Source organism: Idiotropiscis lumnitzeri, chromosome 10 (assembly GCF_059441095.1).
Source record: "Idiotropiscis lumnitzeri isolate Australia: NSW breed Sydney's pygmy pipehorse chromosome 10, RoL_Ilum_1.0, whole genome shotgun sequence".
In the NCBI taxonomy this organism is placed as follows: Eukaryota; Metazoa; Chordata; class Actinopteri; order Syngnathiformes; family Syngnathidae; genus Idiotropiscis; species Idiotropiscis lumnitzeri.
This window is the reverse complement of record NC_142400.1, coordinates 4,294,652-4,316,254: the sequence shown is the minus strand read 5'-3', so window position 1 is coordinate 4,316,254 and position 21,603 is coordinate 4,294,652. Positions and strand designations below refer to the sequence as shown.

Below are 21,603 nucleotides of genomic sequence, written 5' to 3'. Positions count from 1 at the left end.
CTCCCTGGCCGAGTGGTCTAAGGCGCCGCGTTCCGGACCCAGTCTCCCCAGGAGGCCTGGGTTTGAATCTCGAATTTCCCCATTGTGGGACTAATAAAGGCATTATTAAATTATGGGACAACCAGTAAAACAAATATGAAATGAGAACATGCAATTCTGTTGACAACAACTCACGTTCAGACGCTCACACTGAAATAACGGGTCAAACCGACACTGACTCCTGTCCATCATTAGGCCACACCCCTTATGGCGTGGAAAGCATTAGTGGTATTTCCATTCACTTCAATCGGGAATATTAATATGAGATTGATAGGATTAAACTCACAAGTTGAATTACTACTGTGTTGTTAACCTTTATTTATGTAAAATGAACATAAAAATGAGTTGCAAGGAGGACCGACTCGTTGCTGATTTTTTTTATGCAATATTTAAATATTTTTTTAGATGTCACAATCAAAGTTTGAAATATATACATAACAATCAATATAATAAGTAATATAATCATAGTATTATAATACGCAGTTTGCTATGCAGCCAGAAAATATTAACAGCCCTTCTCATTTTAACTTGACATCTTGACTCCCACAATTTCAAAGTAAGCTGAGGTGTGTCCTGTCAAAGTCCAACTTTTGTATGCATATTTCTTTTTGGCATATGATTTGCGGTCACCAACGAAGATATTTTTTTTTTTACTCTAAAAAAAATAACTCTTATAAATCCGTATTTTTCCATAATCAGCAATTTTATTGAAAAACATGTTTAATTTGGTATGCTTCTCGTGTCTTTGTCCAATTTCTCTTTAAACATTTCATTGTTTTTGTGTGCCTTTTTGCCTTATATTTTCACCAAATCCATGTATTTCCCTGATATGCTTTGGATTTAACGATAGATCTTGAAAATCCCACAATTCATTTGGATTATGACAGCGCTATACGTCTTGTGGGCGTGTCCAAATAACAGCAGTACTTTATTAGCATATTTCATAAAACCATCCCTCTCATATATTATTGTATTCCAAAATGCCGACGCACTCTTAATATGTGCATGATCTAAAACATAAAAGTCGAGTCCCATTTATTTATCGAACGGCGGGAGTCATGACAATGCGCGACAATGTGGCTGTGACGTCATCAGACGGAGGATGTGGGTATATTTTTGGGAGGGAGGGGCGGGGGGGGGTCGCGCACGGGAGGTGCATACGTAGAAGGGAAAAGAGGAGAGGGAGGGGGAGTGACTGTGGTTGGTTGGATGTTGTCATGTATGAGCAGCCTGAGGATGCACAATAGCGGGTCGAGATCACCGAGCTGAATTGCGGATTAGAGGAGGAGGAGGGAGGGAGGAAGGCTCTTTTATCCCACCAGCAAAAAAAAAAAAAAAAAAAAAGCGCGAGGGTGAGGAAGGAAGCAAGGAGACAGCCCGGGACCGGAGGACACCGATGCTGTTGTTGTTGTGGCGGCGACGATGCGGCCCCACTGCTGGCTGATGGTGGCTCTGGCGGGGGTCATGTCGTACATCAGCCCGGAGAGAGCGCTCGGAGCCCCGCAGAGGGAAGGTGAGTCGAGTCGCTGCGAGGATGAAGGATGGAGGGGGTTTGAATTGTGTAGCTGTCAGTGAGACTAGAGAAAGGAAGAGGAGGGGGGTTGGTGTGGGAGGGGGGGGGACTCTTTATTATGCTTTATTATCAACGTGGCCGTCAGATAATGCCAATGATGATTGCAGCAGGAGAATGGTGCATGCATGCAGTGATGCAAATACAACTGATTCGGGGGTGGGGGGGGTGGTCAATGTTGGGCCTCACATCGATGGCATAAAAAAAAACTCGTATTATTCGGCCTTTGATGCTGGCTAGCTTCTATTTTTATGAATTTATACACACCCCCACCCACACGCCCCTTCAAGGTTTGGCAGACTTGTGCAATATGTGCATGTCTTTGTGTTGTTTTGATAAGACATTGCTGTGGCCTGATGGAAAAGGCCCTGTTAGGTTAGGTTAGGTTCCTTTTTGTATGCTGTTTATCTGTCTAACGTAAAAAAAATAGAAAAACTCCGAGCTATTGTTTTCTGATGCTTGTGTACAGCTTTCCTGCGGGGGCGGCAAGATGCACTATGATTTACCTTGATGCAAAAATAACCTGAGATTTATTTCCAATGCGACTTCCTCCCAACTCAGCAGGTTGTCGTCGTCCACTTCCACTGAGAAGTGGCAACTTTGCATGGAAAGCGACGCGCACGCAACAAGCGTCACTTGACGTGTCACACGTTTAGCTCAGCAGCCTTACTCTGACACTATTTTGGGAGGGTCATGCATTTTTAAATGTACTCTGGAATTTATGCATGCAGTGTTGACAGTGAGACGACCTTGCCGGTGACTGGGTTCATAAAAATGCACTCACAGCGGTGCTGTTAAGAAAACGTAAAGTTACAATAAAACTGAGTACATGTTGACAATTAAACTGTTTATACGTCCGGATTTCATGCTTTGTTTTAATGGCCATTGTGCTGCTCCCTCTGCCACCAGGGGGCAGTATAATATATATGTACTTTATGTATCTAAACAAAGAAGACAACTGCTCAGTAAACTGCATTAGTCGCGGTGGACCTGCTACGTTTCCTGGGTCCTCTAGTCTAGTGTTGAGCATTTTTTACCTTTAATGGCCACCATAGTTCTTTCTGCTAAAAAATAGGCTTTTTTTTTCATTAAAGTGCAATGCAATATTTCTGTACACTAGTAGAACAGCTAAATATTCTAATTGAGGCAAAACTGCACTGGTTGGCAACCGCAGGCGTGATACTACTTTATATCGTCACCATATAGTGGCACTAGTAGCATGTAATTTTCAAGTTTTGCACCGTTTTGCCTCGCTAGTAACATGTAGTTCTGCGACTAGTATTCCAAAGTTTCCTAATAGTCAGCTGTGAGGATAATAGATTAATTTTTCAATATGCTTGATAAGGACGCTACTAGTGCGTGACTCGGGCCTAATAGTTGTAATAGTAAGTAGTTTATGAGTAAGGTTAAATTACATACTAATAGGCCACAAATAGCACTAGTAACGGAAAAAAATGGACTACTAGGCCAAACTATGTGCTTGTTGACAACTTTTAGTTCTACTAGTGGCATCTTAAAATTGTACTAGCTAACATCTCGCGCTTGGCCTGTTGAGTGATGTGGAAGTCATGGAATGAGAATGTTGAGTTGGCGGGCTGTTAACAGGCTAACGCGTTAGCCGCTCTACGTGTTGAATCGTGACGGCGTCAGTCGAGGCGTTCAGCAGGTCGTCTAAGAATGTGCTTGTTGTGTACTTTTACTGCCGTTGATTCGATAAAGTGATTGAAAGTGGCTCACTGGGCGTGTGATTCCAATTGGTTCTAGCTAGCAGTGGTGGGCTATATTCAATTAGCTAACGATGTTTACTTTTCTGTAGATTTGCAGTTGTGTAACGTATGTATGAATTTGAAACTTTGGACATTCTCTTTTTTTTATGTTTTTATGCTACGTGAGTATGTCTGTGTGGAAAGATTTGTCTATAGATAGCTTGGTCTATATGTTCTCTGTGACTAACTGTTGACCAGCAACCCCGACGAGGACACGTGCTACAGGAAATGGAAGTACAAACATTTGTCGTGTTTTTTTTTTTTTTTTTTTGTAGGATAGTATCCATATCCTCATGAAACTTGAATGGATGTTTTTCAACTAATAGAGTGGCTCCTCGGTGGTACCAACATACCGTTAGCATGGCTATTAGCGTAATTACTGAAGTTATTTTTAAATAACTTATAGAAAACAAAAACAAAAGACAACAAACACCAACAGACAAGAGGAATCTAGTAGTCTCGATTCAACATCTGTGGATTATCAAAAGCTGTCTGAAAGATAATTTTATTCGCATTGTTAGCTTTTAAGCTAACATCAATATGACATTGAGAGGTCACAAATAGTGCGCAATGAGCCGGTTTGCCCGTGGTCATAAAAATACATGAAGACACACTCACTTAACGCCGTACTTTGCGTCTTCAATGTTTTAATTTTTTTATTTAAATGGCCCATCGTGAAATGCGCTATACAAATAGTTGTATTGTATCGTATCTAATTTATTGTATATAATCAAAGTTACATGGGCCAGCTCTGCTGATTCTGAACGCCTTGAGCAGATGAGATTGACACGGCAACACAAAGAGGCTGAAATCGTATTGGGCACGCACACACAAAAATAAATAAATAAATGAATGTATTGTATTATAATAATGACTTGAATGCTGCTTTAGGCTCTCAAATCCGATTGATGTCGTTCAGTGATGGAATGTGTCCGTAAACTGCCGACCCGCTGTATGCTCTTACGATCACCGTCTACAGATGTCACCTTGAGGTTGTTTAACCAGCCTGCCCCCCCCTGCCCCCCTTTTCTTTTCTACAGATGGGTCACTCCCCACAAACGACCACTTTGAGGTACAAATGTCCACATGTCCCGCCCCCTCCCTCTTTTTTCTCTCTCACCTGACTAGTAAACCTTTATGACGTCATTTCTTTTATTCCGGTTTCCAACCCCCCCCCCTTTTCCCCCCTCCGATTAGCAACACCAGCCACCTCCTCCTTTCTCCTTCCTTTGCTTCTTTTAACTGTGAGTGGAATGCTGACACTTCCCTCTCCTCGTGCTTCTTGTCCTTAAACTGGAATGAGCAGCTGCTACTTTCAAACTTCAATTCTTTATTACTTGTTTTTTTATTTTTATTTTTCCAACCTTGGACTTTCCTGCTTCCCACCTGAGTAAAAAAAAAAAAAAAAAAGAATCCCCCTGATGCAAGCTGTCCATTGGGGTTGACCTCAACCTGCCGCTGTAGGACAACGCTCCAATGGCTAATTCCCCCCTCCAAGACAAAAGCGCCGTGTAACACGATTTCACACCTTTATGATTCCGCCAAGTCTTGTTTCTTCAACCCTCCTTGTAAAAAAAAAATGCAGAAATGAAGAAGTAGCTCGAACTAAACCTCGCCTTTTTGCTTGATGTGTGCTCCTTTCAGTTTCTCAGAGCAGGACGGCCTCGCTGTCTCCTCCGCCTTACGTGGTCATCCTCATTTCGTGCTCGGGTCTGGTCTCCTTTGTTCTGCTGCTCCTCACCTGTCTGTGCTGCAAGAGGGGAGGCGTGGGATTCAATGTAAGGCCGCCTCATTCACTGCAACAAGTTGTACAACGTGCTTTGAGTCGGCTTTACAGGTTTCAAGGACAGCTTATTAAGATTTTATTGCATATTGCATTTACTAGATCAAGAGGATTAAAATGACCATATTTGTAGTCAGAATCAAAATACTATGAATGCTAATAATTATTAGTCTTATTATTTCAATTTCATGGATTAAAATTTTTATCATTAATATTTATAATTATAATACTCATTGTAAAATAAAAACCACAAACAACTTTAAGAAAATGCTCAGAATTCTATCCAAAATTATAATTTTTTTAAAATTATTATTAAATTTGACATATTATCAGTATTATTAAAATCATTATTTTTTATCAATAATAATAGTAGTAATAATAATGATATAAATACAGAAAGATAATCATGTGCAGTATAATAAAATAAATCATTTAAAATGATGCATAATTAAAGTATTTCAAATAAGGCTGCTCAAAAATTAAATCTGAAAGTAAAAAAAAAAGGTTGTATATTTTTGGTAATTAATGAGAGCAAAAATGTGACTAAACGATTAATACATTTAAATAATGTAAAAATAAAAGAATTCATGAGAAAATAAATTTATAGGAATCTTTATTTTTGATGTAATACAAATATAGTACATACAACACATTTTGCATAGACTATAATAACAATAATAATAAACAAAAAAAAAATAATAATAATAATACGGCGGTTTTCTGGTCACACTCAAAGCACGTCACAAGGGGCTGACAACCATTCCATGGGGTACCTCGCCTCGCGCACACAAGTCAGCTGCAGTATAATGTATGTGGTTGTACATTGCATAGTGATGAGCAAATACCTAAAATGGTGCCATTGAATTCGAATTGCAAATTAACAACGAAAAATAGTTATTGCCGTGTGAATGATTCATAATTTCTTTTCAGTTGACTCCTGAATGATTTGTTGTCTCTTTTGACATCACTGCAGGAAAGCGTAATTTCTTTCACCATGCAGTTGTTTTTCTTCCATGTAGGAATTTGACAATGCGGACGGGGAGGAATGCTCTGGGGGTTCAAGCCCCATCCAGGAGGACAGCCTGTCGTCGTGCCCCTCGCTCCCGGAGGTCTACACTTTGCCCGTCAGGGAGAGGCTCAACTGCGCCGTCCTGCACGATGGAGGTAACTGGATCATCTTATTTTTATTAGTTTTTTTTTTTTGTGTGGGGCCATTTTATACAACAACTTCTGGTTTGAGCCTCGAGCATTTCCAGGCCTTTTTTCGGATTGCTTTCAGCACACTATTACATGTTTGTGAGTTATGGTGTCATAAAATTAATTTCTGTATTATTCTCTGCCAGACTCCAAGTCGCAGTGCTTCAAAAGGCACACGTTGAACTACCTGCAGGAGATTGGAAACGGCTGGTTTGGAAAAGTAAGATATCGCCCTTTCAAATGTCTTCCACTCGTTATGTCAATTGAATGACAAACTGGTCGTCTGGCAGGTGATCCTGGCCGAGGTGTTGTGCGACTGCAGCTCCTCGCAGGTGGTGGTGAAGGAGTTGCGAGTCAGCGCCAGCCCTCTGGAGCAGAGGAAGTTCTTGGCGGAGTCGGAGCCGTACAGGTGAGCCTCCGCTCACTGCTATTTAAGGGTTGATACTTTGAAAAAAAAAAAATCCACCTATTGCTGAACCCTTGATTCATTAATTATTATTAAATATTTTTTCTATTTTTTCATGCATTTTATTATTAATTAATCAAAATGTGTTGACCAATGTTATTGCAAATTAATTAAGAAAGATTTCAGAATTTATTAAAATTCCATTGATAAAAAAAAAAACGACATTCATACGAAAAAATTGCTTTTAATATTTTCTCACTATTCTTTAAATAATATTTCCTGACACTGAAATGTGCTAATAAAAAAAAAAGAAATAATTTCTAAAATTATGTATATTCATAATACATATAAAGTACTGTGTAAAGTGTAGACGTGGCATTCATCTAAAAAAGAAATGTTCTCATGGTGCATCCATCAGGGAGCTGACCCACAGTGAGTGTGCAATTCGCCCAATCAGAGAAAAGTGGGCTTTTAAGGACGGAGGGTGTGTGTGTGTGTGTGTGTGTGTGTGTGCTGTGGGGGGGGTCCTTAGAGACGATCCGGGCCGGAGAGTGCCTGTGCATTCCAGAAGTAAAACTTGTGTTGCACACAAGTGACGGTCAAAACCTGCTGGATTGAGAAAAGCAAGCAAGAAAGCCACCGAGAAATCTCATGTTGACATTTATGACAATTGATGTCTTTTTCACCTCACTGCACGGTGTCCAAATGCACTAAACTTCTTTTTTGCTACTCTATTTTTGGACACCTATTTGACCTTTCGTGCTGCCAGATCTTTTTTTTTTTTAATAAAGTCTGATTTGTGTCCACATGCAGGAGTCTGAAACATCCCAACATCCTTCAGTGTTTGGGCCAATGTAGCGAAAGCATCCCTTTCCTCCTGGTCATGGAATTCTGTCAGCTGGTGAGTAGGGAAGCAAATATTTCCGTGTTGGGCATCAATTGTATTTTGGACTGGTGGTGGGTCGTGCATTTGGTATGTTGCGCTTAAGTGTGGATTTAAGAGCGCCAGTAGTCGCCATCAATACTAAATAAAAATGCGCAGAACTGCACCAACTCAATCAGAATGTAAAATTGAACAAAAACATTCAAATTAAAAATTTGGGCCAATCTTTTATTGAAAAAAAAAAGACCAGTGTCTGTTTTTTGAGCTCAAGCCAAAGTAGTACCAGTATTGATTTGGCGTCGTCTGTTGGCTTCATGTTGATGTGAGTTGAGGAGAGGAGTGCTTTGTTGCCATCTAGTGGTATCTATAGGCAACTACAAACTTTTTTTGGGGGAGGGCGTCTATTAATTGCGGATTTTTGTCACTTTCAATACAAAATTATTTTTTAATAATAATTCAACAAACAATTAATTTTGAAAACTGATTAATCGTTTTTGTTGCCTTTTTTATTTAAAATGGTCTAAATCCTCAACAATCTAATTTTGTGTGCATTTTCTGCATTGTCAATATAATCAAATGGCAATTTTTTTTTTTATAAAAGAATGGAAATTAAAACATGTTTTTAAATCCGATTAATTAATTTATCAATAAAATAATGAACAGATTATTCAATGATTAAAATAACCGTTATTTGCAGCCTAATTGGCTCCAAAAAGTTTTGCTCTGTCCAGCCAATCAGAGGACGGGAAAAATACTAAAATAATTTTCAAAGGCCAGCCGACTGGCCTTGTGAGGCTGAAATCTGATTGGACAAAAAATGGAATCAATAAATACTATCTGAGAATTGATGTTTTAAACGTAAATTATTGCCTTTCTGGCCCTGACCATTCTCCACTGCAAGTCATTCGATGAGCTCTTCTGGGGCGTCCGTCCGCGCCCCTTCCCGATGTCCTTTCTTTGCCGCTATTTTTGATCCTTTTACATAACCCCCCCCCCTCACTTTGTTTCTTATCCTTCCTCGCAGCCCTAATGACTTGACACAAAGGCTGCCAGCTCATTATTAATTCCCGCGGCGCCCTGGAAAACATAAAAAAAAACAAAAAAACAGGGGGACATATTTGCAGCAGGAGTGGATCTTGTGCTTGTTGGCTTTCTTCATCCTCACACACACACACACACACACTTATCTTTGTGTACTGGCAGGGTGACCTGAAACGTTACCTGCGAGCCCAACGGAAGTCCGACGGGATGACGCCGGACCTTCCCACACGGGACTTGTTGACTCTTCAGCGGATGGCCTTCGAGATCACGTCAGGCCTGCTTCACCTTCACGAGAACAACTACATCCACAGGTCGGACATTCCGCACAATCTAATTTTTTCAGTGAAGCTCCAATTATCGTGGGGTATACTTTCCAGAACTACCCGCAGTGAAAAGGGTACAATTTATTTGCATAACTTTAGCGATAATTAGAGAATTCCTTCGAGCCTGTTCTTACTATCAAGAAATGGTAGACTATTGCATAACATCACTTGAGGAAATGAAAAGGCTCTTTTGCATGTGTGTATTTTATTTTCATTCTAGTTAGTTTTTATTAAATTTGGACTTTTGGTTTTATAAAATTCAGCTAGATTTAATTATTCTTTTGGGAAAGTTTTATTTTATTTTTTTTTAAATGCTTTGTAGTTTAGATTTATTATTTTTCGTATTAGTTTTATTTTTTTTTATATGTGACATATTGGCTCCCTTCAAAATTTAAAAAAAAAAAATCCAGTATTGTGGACTAAAGTTAAGTAAACTGTCAAACAATTTCACAATTTCATTTTTATTTTATTTCATTTCAAAAAAAATTTATTTTAATTTTAATTATTTCGTTAGTTTTTGATAACTATAGTAACCTTGATATGAAAATAAATTCTTATTTCATCTAACGAAAGTCTTCTTACTTAATGCTAAGACGTAATGCAAAGCAGTAGAATCAAACCACCGCTACTGTAGCACACATGGTGCAGCAGCACATACAAACAGACATTCAACGCATTTTGTGAATTTTGACATTTTGCCGAAGGTTCTGGAACTTATCGCTCGGGATGAATAAAGTTTCACTGCCTGGATAAAAATCTACAGTTGTTCCATGTGAGAAATAATGATTGTGTCTCCAGTGATCTGGCTTTAAGGAACTGCCTGCTGACATCCGACCTCACCGTGAGGATAGGCGACTACGGCCTCTCGCACAATCAATACAAGGTAAGCCAAATTGGTTTTGTTGAGTTGTGGATCAATTTTTATTTTTTTTTTGCTAGAGGGCGCCAGAGGGCTTCAGGGTTGGAACTACAGTTCCAAAAGAATAAGTAAAATGTTGGGTGAGAGTCCTAAATCCTTGTACATGGAACTTTAAAATGGATTTTAAGGGTGTCGGATAAGGGCTCAAACAACTTTGAAAAGTCTTGAACGTCAACGTACCGTCATGTATGTGCGCAGGAGGACTATTACCTAACTCCTGACAAGCTTTGGATTCCTCTCCGATGGATCGCTCCAGAACTCTTGGAAGAGTACCGAGGCTCTCTAATTGTCACTGACCAAACCAAGACCAGCAATGTGTGGTAAGTTCTGTTATAAAAAAAAATAAAAAAAATACACCCGAGCATATATAGAACAAATCTTCAAAAGAACAACAACAACAAAAAAAACAGAGCTGAACCGTGTACCATTTTACACTTTACATTTTAAGCGGTTGAATTCGACACCCACACAGTCTCAAAACACACAAACTAGGCGGTGAAAGGCATATCAAGGAGAGGTGCCCATAAATATTTAAACCGCATTCTTGTCTGTAACAATCAGCGTGCCTATTTTTTTTTTTCCCCTGAAACACAATTTTGGGATCTCAGTTTGGTGAGGACTTCTTGATGAGGTGATTAATGACAGCAAGGACAAAACTATCGAACTCTTCTAGCATTACAAGACGTATAAAAAAAAAAATAATGAAAATGAACATGAAAAAAATATTTACATTTTAGGGGGAAAAAAACTGAAATTGGATTGTATGTTTAAGAAAACAACTAATTACAATAACAAAAAGTTTTTTTCATTTTCGTCTTTGTGAATTAATATCATATGTGAGCTTTCGGGGTTCATTCTAAATGTATTTATTTCGTTGTTACTGTACAACCAGACGTAAGACACTTTTCATAATTAAAAAAACAAAACAAAAACAAAAAAAACTAAAACTAATAGAAGCACGACTAAAATGAAGCATTTGGGGGGAAAATATAACTAATAAAAATAACAAACCTGGATTAAAAACTAATTAAAACTGAGTGAATAAAAAAAAAAAGACAAACTGAAAGAAAAATGAACTATGTTGAAAAATCTAAAAAATTCTAGTTTGCAGTGGTGTAAACTAAAACGTTTCGTATAATTTGGTTTACTTACCTCTCATTAAATACCTGTTTTTCGATCTATTGTATTGGGTGTCATTCGAGTGTACAGGTAAATGTAGATGCTAGATTTTGTTTTCATAGGGTTGTCTATTTCCGCCATGACTAATCTCCTCTCCTCAATGTCCGACTTGCAGGTCCCTGGGTGTGGTCATATGGGAGCTATTTGAGTTTGGCTCTCAGCCTCACAGGCACTTGAGTGACGAGGAGGTTCTGACGTTTGTAATCAGGGAGCGACAGATCACGCTGGCGCAGCCGAGACTGAAACTTTCCCATGCAGATTACTGGTCAGTGGGCTCGTTCACAGATTGCTCATGTCATGAATGTCAGCTTTCAAAATACATAAAAAACCCAAAAACTGATTGAGCTCTTTCCTCTCCTCTCTCAAGGTATGAGATCATGCAGTCCTGCTGGCTCCCTCCATCCCAGCGGCCATCGGTGGCCGAGGTATTCCTTCTCCTCTCCTCCCTTCTGGCTGCCGAGCGAGGAACAGCGAGGGGGAACGTCGGCGACGAGGAAGAAGACGAGTATGACGATGGGCGAAGAAGGAGAGGCGAGAGTGAGGAGTCGTTTGAAAGACGGTGGGACTTGCTCCGCCCGCCGGCCTTCCAGGCGGCGGCGCACGAGCGGCAGAGAGAGCGCGACTGCGGCAGGGAGGGCCGGCACAGCTCCTACCCCCTGCTGGACCCCGTGGGTAACCGCGGCACGCATTCCTCATCAGAACTGGACGACATTCTGACGGTGACGGAAACCAGCAAAGGGTTGAATTTTGAGTATTTCTGGGAGAAGGCTCACGCTCGACGGGGCTATAAACCTCTCCCTCCTGCTCAACCTATTCCGTCTGTGAACAACAACAACCACAGGCAGTCCTTGGACACGCCCACTGTGGTCCCGGTGATCAGTGCACGCAGCCCTTCCCTTGCCAGCGAATACTACATCCGACTGGAGGAGCACACTCCCCAGGATAAGTCGCCGACCCTTAAAGGGAAAAGCCAGTCTTGTCGGTCAGACTCCGTTTGTCCTGGAGACATGGAGCTTGTGGAAATCCGGAGTGGTATGCTGGGAAAAGAGCGAGTGCCCTATTGTTCCTCTGACAAGTGTGCTGGTGGAAAAGCCATCCAGACTGTGCAATCGAGTGAGGTGAAACTCCAGGTTCCCAACACGGGCATGGCTGAGTTCAGAGACACTTCGAGCAGAGTGACCGACTTCTCTGTGATCAATTTAGGAGAAGATGAAGAAGAAGATAAGACTCCTGACAAAAAGCCTTCCTCAAGTTCGCAAGCTCCAATTCTTCTTCCAAAACCTCGCTCGCTGTCTTCGTCATCAGCCAACCACCTTCACTCCCGCCCCCTCCCTGCACCTCCACTTGGATACAGAGGACTTCCTCATTACAACATGAGTGGCAAAATTGAGACCGATCCCCTTCAGATGAACAGCTGCCCACCTACTAGCTTTGGTCACCTGGGGCTCCACCGAGCTCGACAAACTTTGCCGCCATCTCCTTCCCTCTCCCCCTCCCTTCCGCCATCCAGTCATCCCATTTACCCACCCACTCAAATGTGTCCGCCGCCTCTCCCGCCTCACTCAAAACAAAGAACTTGCCCTGGCTACAGCACTGACTCTTATTCTAGATACATTACTAGATCTATGAGAGACCCGCTCTCTTGTGACCTTGCCAATAGAGACACCAGACACACAACATCAACGCACAACTCCAAGGAGGGCGCTCACTCCCGTGTGAAAGACTTTGAATCCCCCATTCGCAGAGATAACCCTTTGCGCCCGATTTATCGCAATATACCTCGCCCTCAGCCCGGGACCGACGGGCAGTCCTCATCTAGTCCCACCTACTCAGATGAGGATGATTCTCCCTTCATGTCTCCTGAGAAACCAAGAAGCAGCACCTCTGTCACTCATTCGAGCCTGTCCGAGGATGCAGAGCCGACCTCAGGAGGGATCCTTTCCAGGGGAATGAAACGGACCCAGTCGCGCCTCGACACCATCTTGCCTGCAATTTGGAAGGAAGATGCAGAACTTCAAGCAGAACGTTTGGCCGCTGCCAAGAAATCCCCCATGCACTTGTTTCTTACAGAGATATCTACTGCGACAGAGCAGACTGAGTGCAAGTCCGACAGTTCCTGGGAGGCTGGGCAGAAGGAGAGGAGAGATGCAGAAAGATCAAAAAATGTGTTGTCTAACAACGGAATGCGCCGTTCCCAGTCTCTGATTACAGAGCTGGGCTCGGCAGGACAGTCGTTTGCGTCAGAGAAGAATTATACAGCATCTAAAGAATCGTACCAGGGAGATCTTTTTCTGACGGAGATTGATACCGACGTAGATCTAAATGGAGGGTCAGGAACTGATCCGGTAAAATACCTCTACCCGGGTGGATCTAGGTTGCAGCCATATGTCTGTGCCCCAGACCTTCCGTCATCCGCTGAAGCTGAAGACTCCTATTCAAAAGGCATAAGAAGGTCACGCTCCCTCCTCTCTGAGATCATCACTGGGAAAGCAGAGTGTCAACCACAGCAGACCGAGAAAGAGCCACAGAGAACAGAAATGACGAGGGAGGAATTCCTTAAAGAGATCCAGTCGGCAGAGACGTTTCTAACTGAAATCATATCGAGGCAAAACACAACTTCAAACAGGAAAGAAGCAGATTCTTCTCCTACCCCTCTCTCGCCTGAGTACGAGTCTATATGTATTGATCCTAATTCAGCTCAGACCATCCGCTTTCAATCAGACAGCTCCACACGCTCATCTAACAGAGGAAAAGATGAAACGCAAACTGAAGCCATCTATGCCCAAGTCACTAAACGTGCTAAAAAGACTGAGAGCTTCAAAGTTTCGACCAGACCTGAGATCCCGATCCTTTATATAGGCTCAACCATTAAATCGGAGAACCAAGGAACCAATGCAGATCACTGCCAGTCTGGTGACTACATCTTTTCCGAAATCATGCCTAAAAATGGCCTACTGCACAACCAAACACTTGCTGGCCAGAAAGAGGACGAGAATTCAGATGGACCTGCCTTACCTGCGAGAGGAGTGGAACAAGCCACGGATCTTTCAAGGCTTTCACCTGAAGTTTGCAACAAGGATGTTGAAGACTCCATCACTGTCAGATCACTCATTACAGATAATAGTTTGAGCGCTTCTTTCTTTGAGAATGGCGAGTTATTGAGAGATGACCCACGGGCCAGCAGTCCGGAGACAGGAGACCAAATCACAGTGTGCCATCTTGACGGTGAAAAGCGCAACACTGATAAGGTGTCTGAAGCAGCTGATTTGGATCACTCAAAAGATTGCGGTGGCCTGAGCACAAAGGTAGACAATCAGCATCCGTTACAGCACAATGACAGTGTTCAAGAAAAACATGTTGCTGAAAAAGCCGCCACTCCGACCACTCCAGACTGGGATGCGTCTGGTGACGTCTCGTTAGTCACCCCTACCGACTCTGTCCTGTCACCTCTGACATCCAGCTCCGCAGACTGCATCACTCCTAGCGACTCCTGGACGGCAGTGGGAGGTGGCGGGTGGCGGGCTCTGGGTAATGAAACACCCCATCGTGACTCGGCTTACTTCTCAGACAGTGATTGGGAAGGGGATGGGATGAGCAGGAGGAGCAGCGACGGATTTATCTGCTCCAGGCCAAGAGCGGGTGAGAGGGGAACACTCACTGGGATCGAGGAAAAAACTGAAACGGACGAAGAGGGTGAGGCGGAACTCAAGAACCCTTCAAGAAACAGCATACAGATATCTGAGAAGAGGACATCTTGTCAGAATACACCTGAAAATGACGTCTCTCATTTCGGCAATGCCACAGATAATCCAATCAAAGGTTTCGAGCCAGGGCAACGAGACGATTCTGGCATTTTCTTGAACGGTCAGAAATCCTCCCAACTGATTGATGATCCCCCAACCCAAGACTGTGTTGACTTTATTGATAAGTTGTTCTCTAAATTAGAAGATGCCCCACTTAAGATCTTTACGCACAGCGGTTATACAAAACACCAACAATGCACTGATGAAGTTATCTCTCATGTAGCAGACTACAAATATATCGATTCTGAAAAGAAAGATTTAAATCAACATGCCAACGGAGCCAAAGACTACACAATAATAGAAAACCATCACTGCGGAAATACCACTATAGACTCTCTCATTGACAGCACGGAGTCCAAACTGTCTTACCTGTGTGACGGTTCTCTGAAGTGCCCTAGACTTAACGAAGAAACTCCGTCATTAATGGAGTCAGACGTTGGGAAAACAATAGAGGATAAAGTGATCGGTCTCACTGTTGCCTCTTGGAGAGAAGAAGGCGTTGAAAAACCCAAGATAAGCAACAAGATGCCCGACCTCGAGCTGCACCATGCAGACCACAACCAGCTCGGCTTGAGAGACCTGCACTGCTCAGATGGCTGTGAGAATGAGACAGCAATGATCAGGACAGAGACAGAAAAACAGCTGGCAGCAGCAGAGTTGAGTAATGTCACAACGGAGAGGTCACCCCTGAATGAAGCAAAGCTCAGGACTAAGAATGTCGCTAATGATGGTGAGGAGGTGAAAGTAAAGGATGACACGAAGAGAAACTGGCTTGACTGCCAGCCTTATTCAAAATCAGGCGAATTGCTTGTTTGGCCTGATGAAAACGACCAGTGGGCCTCTCCAGAAAAAAGGTGTCCGGATAATGAGCTGAGGTCCGAACTGTTCTCCGGGTTCCAGACTGAAGCGTGGGAGGTGGCTGAGCGTCTTGTCGTGGGTCAGGAGTTTTGGGAGGCCGAAGAAAATGATGAACTTGCAGGAAGTGAACCCCACCCTGCTGTGCTGGTCAGCTGTGAGGAATTGTGGAATGATGAACGGCAGGGATTCACCAAAAATCGATCTGGAAAGGAAAATGTCAACGAAGAAGCTCAACAAGAGGGGATGGACATTAAACAAGTTGAAAATCGGGAAAATCCTGTGGACATAGAGAGTTGTGATGCATTGGGGAAAATATCAGATGAAGTGGAGAATAAAGAAATCCCTGATGAAGAGAACTTTGAGAAAGGAGAGAAGCACAAGTCATTAAGCATGGACGTGATCAAGGATGACCATCTTACCGGGCCAGAGGAGAATCAGAATTTTAACACTTGGCCTCAGCGGGAGCTCTGTGAGCTCCAGGAGGAGGAGCCACCACCACCTGCAAGACAAAAAACTGACAACAACAACGCTGTTTTAGTCAACTGCATCTCTCACACATTGGAGAGTAAATGTGCCAAAATAACCATTTGCATCACTGAAGCCCCTCAGGAGAACTTCTCAGACCAGGAAAGTCTTGACTCTGACATGAATGACGCTGAAAGAAGAAGTTTGTGCAATGCTAAGCACGCCGCAGAAGAAAACAAAAGCACTCCCAATGTAGAAGAGGATTTTGGAGCTGTAGCTGATCCACAGGCGGACAACTTCAGTTCAGTGGACTTCCCCAGTCCTCCTCCAAGCATTGACCTTGACATGCAGGATGATAAACTGGAGAGTTTAGATGACTCTTTTCCCAGTCCGCCACCTTCCGTTTCAGAGTCTGAGGAATTCAATAGTTCCCTAAATTTAGACAACTTTAACACTGAGGTAGAATTTTCTGAATCCAATTCCAGGAAGACACCTCTGCGTGAACTAGCAACTATTCAGAATACAAGCGCCGTGGCCAATCAGAACCCCCCATCTGAGCATAAAACACTAGACACTAAAAGGGACACCTCTGAGATTGAAGGTCGGAATGATGCTAACTCATCACAAACTCCCGTGAATAGCCTGCCAGAATTGTTGATTTCCGAATGGAAAGACATGGATGAGGAAGCCTTGGAGGATTTTGAGAAACTGGAACAACTGTGTCGCATATCTGGGGATGAGGAGGGCACCTTGGGTGACATTTTCTTGGAAAACCTAGAGCTTTTGGAGTCCCTGAAGAAAACACCTGATCAAAAAGGCACGGGTTCTAGTCTTTGCGGTGAAGAGGCAAGTGATTCTGCTGCCAAGGAGGGCGGGATGACTTTGGATGGAACTCCTGATGAATGCAATACACTGGAAGATTCTTCGGGCACAGAGGACATGGATGACGCGTTGAGGTCATCAGAGCAAACTCCAGATGCTAAAGACCAAAGTTCTCTTTCCAAGATGACCACAAAGAACGGCCTCATGATGCAGGTCAGAAAACGAAACGTTTCCGTGAAGGAGAAATCGTGTCACTCCGGAACCGAGTTTCAATTGTCTCTCTGGTGTTTTTCTGTCGCCTCAGGTGTGTGAGGAACGGCTGCAGTTCTCCCTGAGTGAAAACGTGAAAACAAATGTGCTTTGGGGAGGTACAGTTAAGGACACAGTCACACTTCGGCCCTGGGGGGAACAAACGGCCGAGGACAATAGCGACGCAATCGCTGTGGAACAACAAAACCAGGACGAGAGGTATTGAAGCAAAATAATCATCAAAGACCATACCTCAGTGATATCTTTTTTATTGTTTAACGTCATATCTAACTCTGGCCCGAGACTGTCCAAATGACTCCTTCTTGTTGTTTCAGCCAAACAGAACAGGAAAGCTGCACTGAGGCCAACGTTGAGAGTGAGAAAACTGAAACTGAGCCGCTCACTGTGATTGAACAACCTGAGGTTACGACACTTCAGTCGTCTGCAAACCAGGCAATCAAAGGTTTGTGTTATGATGTCCCTCCGCAAATTTGATGAGTGAAACACAGAAACAATCAACGCACTCAGACAGGGGGCGCTATCGCCCACACTGGGTGCGGGTGCTATGAGGGTTTACTGTAGTTCTCTTCGCTTGGTCCAACTTAGTCATCTATAAAATTAAACCACAAAAAGAAAATCGACTTTGTCTTCTTTGTCCGGTAGCAAAAGTCGCTCGTCTGTCTTTAGCCCTCCCACCCCTCGCCCTGACTCTGCCCCTCAACCCGACCGGCAAAGGAGGATTTGGGGACGGGGCGATCGGCAGTCGGATTGGCAGACGGCGAGGCCTGCTTCCGGGAAGCGATCCCGAAGATGAGGAGGAAGACGAGGCGGAAGACGAAAGCTCCCGCAGGGTCATCGTTGTCACTGAGACGGATGTGGAGAAACGAGTTGGCCTGAGAAGCCTCCTCAAGTCGCCCAAGGAACCGTTGGACAGAGAGAGGGACAGAGGGAGAAATGTGTCCTTCTTCGATGATGTCACCATTTATCTTTTTGATCAGGTATGTTATGTTGCATGTATCTATTTAGTTCTTACCGTAATTGTTGATTGTTAAATGAGATGTTCCTCTCTATTCCACTGCTAGGAAACTCCAACCAATGCTTTGAGCACTTCAGCGCCCACTAGTCCAGCTGCTGTGTCTGCCAAAAACACATTACATGGTGAGAATATCAAAACAGTTTTTTCACCGAGCAGTAAAGTTGACTTAATCTCACCGTGGTTTGTAATCCATCAACCAACTTTACCTATTTATCTTCCATCCTGCTTTACCGGCCTACAGTATTTCTCTACCTACCGACTATTCCTACTAAACTTTTGAGCAATCCCACCTTCCTAGCAACCACCTGGACTAGATGACTAGATAACCAACAACCAATTTCTGGTACTACCATACCAATTTACAGCACCTGCAGTACCTACCTTCACTACCTATTTTACCTACCAACCTACATTTCCTAACTTCCTTCTGGTCTGCCTAACCTACCTACCTACTACCTTACTTAGTCACAGGGTACTATCTGAACTATCTAACCTACCTACTGCGCATGTATCTACCAATTGCCCTACCAGCCTACCTTATCTTCTTATCGTCTTATCAACCTACCTACCTACTTTACCTTCTTGCCAACCGTACCTTTAGACCTACCTTTCTACCGACTTAGCTCCCTTCTGACCTATGTAACCTACCTACCGAGCTCCCTTTCCTACGAAACAATCTGACCTATGTAACCTACATAAAAGCAAAGGCACAAACCCCACCCACCCTTACTTTCCTACCTCACCAACCTACCTTAGGTTCTCATCGATCTACTTTTTCCATATATCTAATCTTACGTACCCTTCGATCCACCATGGTAAACCTGCCTTAACCACGTAGCCACCTACTTGCAGCTAAAATTTGCATTTGACACTTCTGGTTAGAAACAGGCTTTAGTCACCACATTTTGTTAGACAAGAAAAAAATCAGACCCTTTCTGACTCATCTCCACCCTCCAAAAAAAGGAAAACCCTCCGTTCAACGAGACGCTTCCTTGATGCGCAGCCGGCATTAATCCTCTATAATTAGCCGCCTCGACGTTGTGACGTGCAACTGAGCTGCATCGCAAAGCTGCCGTTCAACAATGCGAGCCTAAGCTGAGCTCTTCTCGACATATTTTTCCTCCCTTGTCCGTCTTGCGCACTGATGACTTGTTTGACCGGATAATGAAAGCGTTTGCTCAAGAGTTCTTTCTGGTCGTGCCAGAACAAAAACTAAATTAGACGCTTTGATGAGGAGATACTCCAGTGTTGCCTTTGAACGTTGTTATTTTTAACCGCAATCCGTTGCGCATTGCAACAGCTCAATTGTGATTTTGATTGTCCGGGTTTCATTTGCTTAAAGTTTGGGATTTTTCATTTCACTTAGTTTTAAAATAAATAAATAAATAAATTCAGTTACTTTAAATGCGTTTTTTCAGAGCAGGTTTGTTAGTTTTTGTTACTTTTAATTTTTTTGGGGAAAGTGCTGCGTTTTAATTTAGTTTTTAAAGGATTTAGTATTAGTTTTATGTTTTCGTATATGGAGTGTTTGATGACTCAAGATTTTTTTTTTTTGGAGAAAGAGTCCACTAAGTATTTTTTTTTTGTTGTACGGACATCCAACAATGCAACAATAAAATCATCTAAAATCAACTCTGAGATGAACATGAAAGACATTTTCGCTAGTATCATGGTTAGTTTTGGTTTATTTTAGAAAAGTATTTTATTTTATTTTTTTTAGCATTTTCCTTTTTACTTCATTTTCTTAACAAATGTGTGTTTTCAATTTTAGTTCTCATTTTTATATTTAGGGAAAAAATTCAATCTTAAATTGAGTTTGGTGTTGTTGTGACACGTGTGGCTTACTTGGTACCTGTATAGTTTGAGCAGATTGGGTTCCTTTTACTCAAGGTTGGGCCCCGACTGAACAAATTGGAGAAAATAAAAGACTCGCCACGGATCGACTCAGTGTCAGTTTCATAGAGGCCTTTTCGCTAATAATATCGTGGTGTCTCTCTCTCTCTCTCACTCTCTACCAGGTTCTGGCAACAAAAGCAAAGATTCCAAGCGCAAAGAAGCCAGAGTCCCAGTGGGCGGGGCCAATGTCGTGACGTCATCACGCTTCACTGTCAGCCCGGCCAAGGACCCTCACTTGGCGTGATGTCCGTCCGCTTGAACTTTGGGAACACTTTAGAGATGAACCCTCTGAGACTGAGCCGCGGGTTGAACCAGCCATTCACACAGAGGCTATTTTTCTACCGGATAGGCGAATGGAAAAAGGACGACTCCAGTTTGGAAATGCCGGACACGATCCAGTTCTGACCAGCCACACTGTTTACAGAGTTTATTCAAGCATCTTTGGAAGGAGGAACCAGTGAGGTGTTTTGACAGCTATGCAGTGGGACTCTCGCTGTGTACCAGCTTCTCTTTTCTGCATCGTTGTTTTCATTTTTTTTTTATCAGGCCTCTCTTCACGGACGCGTTTTCATTGCAGTCAGTTTGAAACGTAATTTTGCTCAGCTCCCGTTCGAATACGTTGACATTTGTACAAAACATCCTGATACAAAAGTGAATATCATTTTGGAAATGTTTACTTTTAGATGTTTTAGTCTCAGACTTAATGAAAAATTCAAAACAACCAATGTTATGATTTGTACTTTGAGTTCCTAAAAAGCAGTCTCGTCTCCTTTTTGCTATTTATTTTTCATGTTTGTAAAGCCAGTTGCCAAGCAATTCTTTATGCATTTATTTATGTTACTTATTTGATGCCGTTAGCACATACTGACTTATAATTTGGGACAGAATACATCTAGGGTTTTATCTTCTGTAAGATCTTCATCACAAATAAAGCAAAATATTTTCCCAGACGTCTTAATTGCGCCAAAAAAAGTATTTTGTATAATTTTACCTGTCAATATATTACAATATGTACGATAGTTTGCCTTGTAATATTTCATTTCCCCCAATGTCTATGTATGTTTAGCAGTGTTATCATTCTTTTCACGACAGGTCAGTGTAGCTTAGCATGAAAAACGGAAGAAAAAAAAAACATTTTCATCAGTAAATATTTTCATTTTTATTGTGTCTGTGTGTGTATATTCTGAATTTATTTTCTACAAATAACAGTCCATCATGGAGTCAAGGTTCAAATAGTTTGTTTAGTCTGTTTTAGTGTTTGTTTAAAACCTGTATTGTTTTAAGAAATTGATTTCAAGGGATAATGTAAAAACAATGGGGAAAAATAAAAACTACAAAATGTGGATTTCCATTTGAATGCTTCATTTT

At 42.3% G+C, this 21,603-nt stretch overlaps 1 protein-coding gene and 1 long non-coding RNA gene across 3 annotated transcripts; one reads left to right on the top strand and one right to left on the bottom strand.

Moving 5' to 3' along the window:
* The first annotated feature begins 1,368 nt into the window (after positions 1–1,368).
* On the top strand, positions 1,369–21,578 carry lmtk3 (lemur tail kinase 3). Of its 2 annotated transcripts, none has more exons than XM_088306306.1 (16): positions 1,369–1,552; positions 5,020–5,153; positions 6,178–6,322; positions 6,502–6,575; positions 6,646–6,764; positions 7,575–7,662; positions 8,848–8,996; positions 9,807–9,891; positions 10,126–10,247; positions 11,222–11,371; positions 11,474–17,267; positions 17,359–17,522; positions 17,639–17,766; positions 17,991–18,301; positions 18,386–18,461; positions 20,358–21,578. In XM_088306306.1, the coding sequence occupies exons 1-16, from the start codon at positions 1,462–1,464 to the stop codon at positions 20,477–20,479; spliced, it is 7,752 nt and encodes a 2,583-aa protein (XP_088162432.1). In that variant the 5' UTR covers positions 1,369–1,461; the 3' UTR covers positions 20,480–21,578. The 2 variants fall into 2 exon arrangements, with proteins under 2 accessions (XP_088162432.1, XP_088162431.1); XM_088306305.1 differs by having other exon boundaries at positions 17,967–18,301.
* On the bottom strand, positions 17,557–19,122 carry LOC148328690 (uncharacterized). The gene is made up of 2 exons (XR_015845573.1): positions 18,516–19,122; positions 17,557–18,440 (listed from the first exon to the last, which is right to left on the bottom strand). It is a non-coding gene; the product is annotated as an uncharacterized LOC148328690 (long non-coding RNA).
* Positions 21,579–21,603: the final 25 nt, after the last annotated feature.

Coding starts and splice junctions, on each gene's coding strand:
- lmtk3 (XM_088306305.1), top strand. CDS start 1,462: ATGCGGCCCCACTGCTGGCTGATGGTGGCTCTGGCGGGGGTCATGTCG. Junction 11,372..11,473: donor CTTTCCCATGCAGATTACTG/GTCAGTGGGCTC, acceptor TCCTCTCTCAAG/GTATGAGATCATGCAGTCCT. Junction 17,523..17,638: donor CAACAAAACCAGGACGAGAG/GTATTGAAGCAA, acceptor TTGTTGTTTCAG/CCAAACAGAACAGGAAAGCT.